This window comes from Vulpes vulpes, chromosome 15 (genome assembly GCF_048418805.1).
Source record: "Vulpes vulpes isolate BD-2025 chromosome 15, VulVul3, whole genome shotgun sequence".
In the NCBI taxonomy this organism is placed as follows: domain Eukaryota; kingdom Metazoa; phylum Chordata; class Mammalia; order Carnivora; family Canidae; genus Vulpes; species Vulpes vulpes.
This window is the reverse complement of record NC_132794.1, coordinates 51,308,672-51,315,136: the sequence shown is the minus strand read 5'-3', so window position 1 is coordinate 51,315,136 and position 6,465 is coordinate 51,308,672. Positions and strand designations below refer to the sequence as shown.

At 49.0% G+C, this 6,465-nt stretch overlaps 1 protein-coding gene across 8 annotated transcripts in view; it reads right to left on the bottom strand.

The window, feature by feature from the left end:
- Positions 1 to 474: 474 nt before the first annotated feature.
- SORD (sorbitol dehydrogenase) overlaps positions 475 to 6,465 on the bottom strand; it is a 35,013-nt gene continuing 29,022 nt past the window's right edge. For all 8 annotated transcript variants that reach the window (XM_072738399.1, XM_072738405.1, XM_072738406.1 and 5 more), the window contains 3 exons: positions 6,215 to 6,390; positions 2,846 to 2,967; positions 475 to 1,954 (listed from right to left, as the gene is read on the bottom strand). In XM_072738399.1, coding sequence (XP_072594500.1) covers positions 1,789 to 1,954; positions 2,846 to 2,967; positions 6,215 to 6,390 — 464 coding nt within the window. In that variant the 3' untranslated portion in view covers positions 475 to 1,788. The remainder of the gene's footprint in view (positions 1,955 to 2,845; positions 2,968 to 6,214; positions 6,391 to 6,465) is intronic.

Below are 6,465 nucleotides of genomic sequence, written 5' to 3'. Positions count from 1 at the left end.
GTTGGAAGCCTTCCGTCTAGAGGGGAAAGGCCTTTTCATTCCACATTCAAGGAACTCACTCAGGGCACCACTGAGCTGGGAGGGGCTGGAAGGCCAGGCAGCCCGCAAGTCTGACCCTGGAGTGAAGCAGGACTCGAGAAGGAAGTGGGACAGTCCCGCAAATGGGCTGTGTTGCTGCTGAACGGCCACATCTCCAGCCTCCCCCACCCTGCTCCAGAGATAACACGAGAGAGGGAAAGCAGTGGGTGACCTTGAACAACGTGCTTAATTTCTCCATTTCCCAGCTGTAAAATAATCCTGTGCATTTAGCTTGCTTGTGAGGTTTGGAGATCATTAACATAAATTTCCAGTGGTTAATGAAATTATATTTGATGCAGACAGGTGTCCCTTTCAAAAATCCTAACTACTTCCCTTTATGAAATGAGTAACCAGAGTCCATTCCCCCCTCAAAAGGAGACAAACAGGCGGCAACAGTCAGGCACCACAAGGACAATTTATTACCCAAAGCAGTTTGAGGAATTCCAAGCATTGGTCACAGCTCTCCCCAGTCACAAGAAAGCCAGAGCCTCTTCAAACTCACCCTCCACTCCCAGCTGAAGGCAAGGATTAAAAGGCTGCAACCCAAGTTATGTCACAGCTGCAATATCCTCATTCTTGACTAATAATCTCAAAGTCACAAATGGGCATAAAGTGATTTGGACCCAAATCGTGTTTACAGAGGAAAGCTCCATGATTAAAATACAATTGGAGAGATCATTCCAAGAGAAAAGATAACAAGAGTGTTAACAGGTTAGGAGGAGGGATTTCTGTTTATAATGATCAGAAATAAATGGAATTGCCTATCATCACCGTCAGGGAGGGTGAAGGGAATGCTAAGCCTGGGGCTGGAGGGGGAGGACAGGTACACCGGCCAAACCCTCCTGGGCAGGTCTCCCAGGAGGACTCCCCTTGACTGCTGCCCTGAGGAAGGAGCCTCCTGGTTGCCTAGCGACAAAGGACCCCCCCCCCCCCCCCCCCCCCCCCCCCCCCGCCCCAGGTGACTGCCTCTGAATCTGCAGAAGGGTTGGTGGGGGGAGGAGGGTGTTGGGAAGGCAGTTTAGGTTACACACAGTTCTCAGGAGTTGAAGAAGAGGCAATCTTCAAGCTGTACTGAGAACTTCCCTATTTCTACCTTTGGAGAATGCGCAAGCTGGTTGGCCCTCATGTGGGATTTCAGTTCGTGGGTTTTTTTAAATTGACTTAAAACTTATCCTAGACCCAAGAAGGTCAGTCCCTTAAAGTCTCCTTTTATCATCAAACTAAACAGCACTTATATCTAGAAACACTGTGCTCTAAAAATGGCTGACAACCCTTCATGTCACAAACTGAGGTTTTCGTGAAAATCAATTTCTGTGCCAGTCAAGTCTGGATAAAGTTATCTCTTCATAATTTAGCTCCCACCCCCCACCTGGCCAGTCACAGTGGAACCAGGAACCCAAGGGGGCAGATTTCTTTCCTGATTTAGGCACTCCAGGAAGAAGGGGAGTTCCCAGCACCTGCCTAACCTGGCTCCATTTGCTGAACTTTGCTCTGGATGAGTAAGTAGGTCACTCTGGCTGCAAATTCCCCCAAACTCTCCCTACTTGTGTTTTTAAGGCACACCAATTCCTCTGTGTAAGGCTCTCTGCTTATAATGAATTATTTTAATTATTTCTGCTACTCAAAAGAAACTTCTGCATCAAAGCCCACCTGCCCTGAGATACTGGCTCGGTGTGGGGGTGGGAGGATGAGGACAGAGCCCAATTAATATTAGGGATTCTGGTCGTTGGGGTCGCACTTGAGCATGACTTTCAACCCAGTTCCCTTTCTGGCTGTTTCAAAGGCCTCCAGAGCTTTCTCCAGAGGAAACCTATGAGTAACTAAGGGCTTTACATTCACAGCCTTGGATGCAAGCATTGAAATTGCCATCGGCCACCTGTAAAAGATCACAAGTGATACATTCAACCTACAGGAGGAAAGAACCAGATCCCCCAAACTGCCAAGCTCGAGGTCGGCCTGGTCGTGATTATTTATAGTGCTGTGGTTCTACAAGGTCTATTCTACAAACAAACAATGAGAGAAGTGACCTTATGGCTTGCAATCTGGGAGTATGGAGTCTGTTCCCAAAGGCCTCCACCCCTCTGCAATGTCTATCTTGAAGCCTAGAATTCCTTTGGCATGAAGGCATAAGGCAGATAGAAGCCACTATGAAAAGGCAGATAAGACTCAGAGAGGCAGCCTAGGATAATTCATCCATATCTCATTGCAGCATGGCTTGGCAAGAGCTTATGGGGAAAGGGCACTCTGCTGAGGGAATAGCCACAGATCGTAAAGGTGGGAGAAGGGACACTGGTGTGGAAGATGGTCCTGGGAAGTTTCCCCAGTTGGGGAGAGGCTAGAGCCACACAACATGAGGTGGGGTGAACTAAGACCCTCTCATTCTCAGGGTGGGCCCTGGGGTGGAAACTAAGGGACTTAAGTTCTTGCTGCTGTCCCCCTTTCCCTCCTTCTTCCCTTTAAAGGGGGAAAATGAAGAGCCAGCCACTTGAAGAAATGAAAAAGAGAGGGCCTGTGTGATGAGGGGCAGACCACCAAGAAAAACACGCTTCAATACCCCCCCACCCCCCACTCCTCCTATTCCCTCTGCCCCTGTTTTTTAACCAGGAGTGATGCTCTCTCCTTAGATGCCTACCATAACATGTGGCTGCCAGTGTGGCTAGAGGAGTGCTCCTCATGAATAAACAGGAGAGACTCTTGCTCCCAGAGGCCATGCAGGGGTCTTGCAGGCCACTTACCACCCTGTGCGGCTCACCCACAGCATACTCACGTGTTGCAATATCGAAACACGCCCTTGATATCCACCTCCCGGGTGCTTGCGTGTGTTAGGGGCACCGTGGTCATCTCGGAGCCCAGCCCTACGAGCACCAGGGTCCCCCCAGCACGAGTAGCCTGGAGGGGAGATATGAACAAGATAACCCAGAAGATCAGAAAGTGCAGGCTTCTCCACTCAAAATGACTTCTGTCATTCGCGTCCGGTAAGTAGCCAGATATTCCAGAGAATACGGTTCTTTCTCTACCATCAAACTCTTCCACATGTCGACCAAACTTAACAGAGCAGCAGAGTTATCCTCCCTTGAGATCCTGAAATGATAAACTTTACCAGTGGAGGACCAGGCAGAGTGGGAGTACCTTCCACTGTCCCACAAGATCCTAGGCAATAGCCAAGTTTCTCCAGACCCCAGTGAGAATCTCGCCAACAAACAAGGTTAATCTTCAGCCCCTGAACATCTCTCAAAGCTTTTACTAATTCAGTACCCGGTGTTGGCTCAGGTACCTCCTCTTCTCAGCACCCTCCTCCAGAATGTCAATGCCACAAAAGACAGACTCTGTCAAAGCTCTCAGGAACCACCCTCTTGGTGAGGAAACTACCAACTGCATGCAAATGGAGAGGGCCATTAGAATTCTACGGCTTGAACATTGCCTTATATGTGCAAGCTGGCTAGGACTGAGAAATATTTTCGTCCCAGAGGCATTCCTTCCAATAGTATCATCAGTCATAATGGATTTTGTCTTCCTTGCACATCTACCTGCTTTACCAGTTCCCTCCTTGGAGTGGGCCAGACACTGAAATTTCTCCTGATAATCTCCACATGATTCCACATGAGTGTTGTTGCCTGCTCCAGGGATTTTTGAGGATCACTGTGGTCAGAGTTGTGAGAGGCAAAAAATTGTTCATTTGCCTCAGTTTTCATGATAGTCAGCAGCAGCAAGCACTTACTGGAACCATTCTAAGTTTTACCAGTGGAACTGCAAAGAGGCACACACCTCAATCTCTATCTCTGAGGGGAAGGATACACCATGAAGAGAGGCCTGCAGCATGGGGGTGACTGGAATTTACACCTTTGAGCAGTGGGACCCTCTCAACCAGCTTCCTCAGCAGGGCGGCTGGCCTAACATAGTGCTCAGTGCCAGGTCGGGCTCATTGTTTGGCACGTTTTCTGTTTTTAGTGAAGCACAGAGTCACTTACAAACCACCTGTGACTTATGAACACTGTTGGTAAGAGGGGAGGCTCTCTCCCCACTAGAAAAGGTGGGGTGGGGTCAAAGTGGTGACTGAGCCACTGAAAACTCGAGTGAGAAACTCTCTCAGAAGAAATGTTTCCCCAGCAGCATTTCCTCTCCAGCTAGTGAGAAGGAGGAAGAACCCTGCTAAACTGGCCATCCCAAAGTGCCAGGAGGCCAGCAGTTTGCTGATCACAGGCAAAGGAATGCTTGGACTACCTGACCATTGTTTTGTGGGTGTGACCTCTGCACCAAGAGGACATGAATTCTACCCTAAGCATTTGCCACGTCTCCTCTCAAACATTTTCTAGTCACAAACCTGGTAGGAAAGTGACCCTCAGGTATGTCCTCCTAACCTGCCCACTGCTGGGGTGGCCTGCAGCATTCTACAGCATCTGTCATGCATAATGGCTCCACTCCCCACTCAGGAGAGGTACTCGCTTCAGGCCTACAGAGGCCCTTTGGATCACATTTACCTCTGCACCCACCACAGGTAGCCTGGCAACTGGGCCCCCACCATCAACAGGAGACAGATGCCAGCTGTTCCCAATGCTCTCTAGGCAGTGGAGAAGAGGAGAAAAAGTCTTGCATTATGAAGCCATGTCTTTTACCACCTATCCGTGGAGTGGGGGTCACTGACTGCCAACAACTTGAAGACAAATAGATATAGCTTATGCATCATAGCCCTCAAGGTCCTTGGCACAAACCCAGGACACAGCAGGTGCCCAAGACATGTCACTGGTCAAATGATCACATACAGACTCATAACCCTCTGAGTTTTGGTTTCTCTTTCCCCCTTGCCACAAGGCAACTGTTATCTTTGACAGTGGAGCAGAGGGTGGGCTAGCCCCAGCTGGAACTTAGGACAGAGCAAAAGTGACACCTATTCTTCCCTTGTCCCACCACTTCCTCACCCCTGATGCCATGGGCATCCTGATAGGAAAGGGGCTAGGCCACTCTGCCAGGGTACCAGGTCGGCTTTCCCCAGAAGGTCTTGCATGGTGCCAAAGTGTCCTTTTGCATGACCCAGCTGTGACTCAGAAGGAAGGAGGAAGCCCGAGCTGTTGGACAGCAGTGTGGGAGGTGAGGCAGAAGTGCCTGGGGAGGTCAGCTGCCACCACCGCTCTCCTCAGCCCAGTCCCTCCCATTCTAGTATGGTTGCCCGCTGGCTTCTTGTCCCCTTCTTCCCTTCTCTCCTAAGCAGCAGAGTAAGAAAAGCTCAGGCATTGGAGCAGTGTGGTCAAAGGCAAGTCACCATGCCTCCTGCAGTAAAATATGGAAAATGATAACTGGTCTTTGTGGCTATCGTGCAAATCTGGCATCACATTTACAAAGCAGCCAGCAGACTGGGTGATATGCTATATGTTGGCAAACTGAACTCCAATAAAACAAAAACAAAAAACAAAACAAAACAAAAAAACAAAAAACAAAGCAGCCAGCAGAAGACCCAACACGATAGGGCTGCAACCTAGAATGTCTTCTTTCTCCCCTCTTTTCCTCATACTTGGATCCATCCATGCCACTCCCCACCCCTGTGTCCCCCAACCCTCTGCCCCCATTTCCACCAACTTCCCATAAATTATGGGTGGGTCCCTGAGGGGCAAATCAGGTGCTGGCAGCTTACCCACTCCTAGGTCTGGGAGAGAACAGGAGGAGCCAAGGAGCCAGGATTTTCAGTGACCCTGAAAAATCACCCCACCTTTGTGACTAACTAAATTAATGGCTGTTACTTTGTATCAATGACTCAAAGATTGCAGTTTTCCTCAATAAAAGAAGATAGGGATTTCCCATACACAACGAAGGCATGGTTCCCCATTCCTCCTGTTGATCTTTTTACCAAGAGGATTGCTTTTATGATCACAGATATTATCATTTTAAGGGGGTGGCCTCTTAACATCTTCCAAGGGCCATATACACTTGTTATCTCATTTAAGCATAACAATGACCTGATAAGGAAGGATGCTAGCTAGGCAAGTGAGATCAAACAAACAAACAAAACCCAGAAATACCCAGATTACCTCATTTGGCCTGGGGGTCACATAGTATATTAGTAGAGACACTAGATCCCAGCACTCCTTATTGCTGCCTCCTTGTGGAACTGCCCACCAGCTTCAGCTACCCTCATCCAACTCACATAGATGCCTGACTGGATGGCGGACTCCACCCCTGTGCACTCGATGGTCGCCTCTGGCTTGCACCCCAGCATATCTTCCACTTTACTGGCTATTTCCTTAGGGCTCTCCTTGGAGATCTGGAGGACGATATCAGCCCCAACTTCTTTGGCTTTAGACAACCGAGAGGCAGACAGATCTAAAATTGAACAAAAGTTTCTTTCAAACTAAGAGCTGGATGGCGGATTAGGGAGAAAACGGTGGAGGTGCAGTT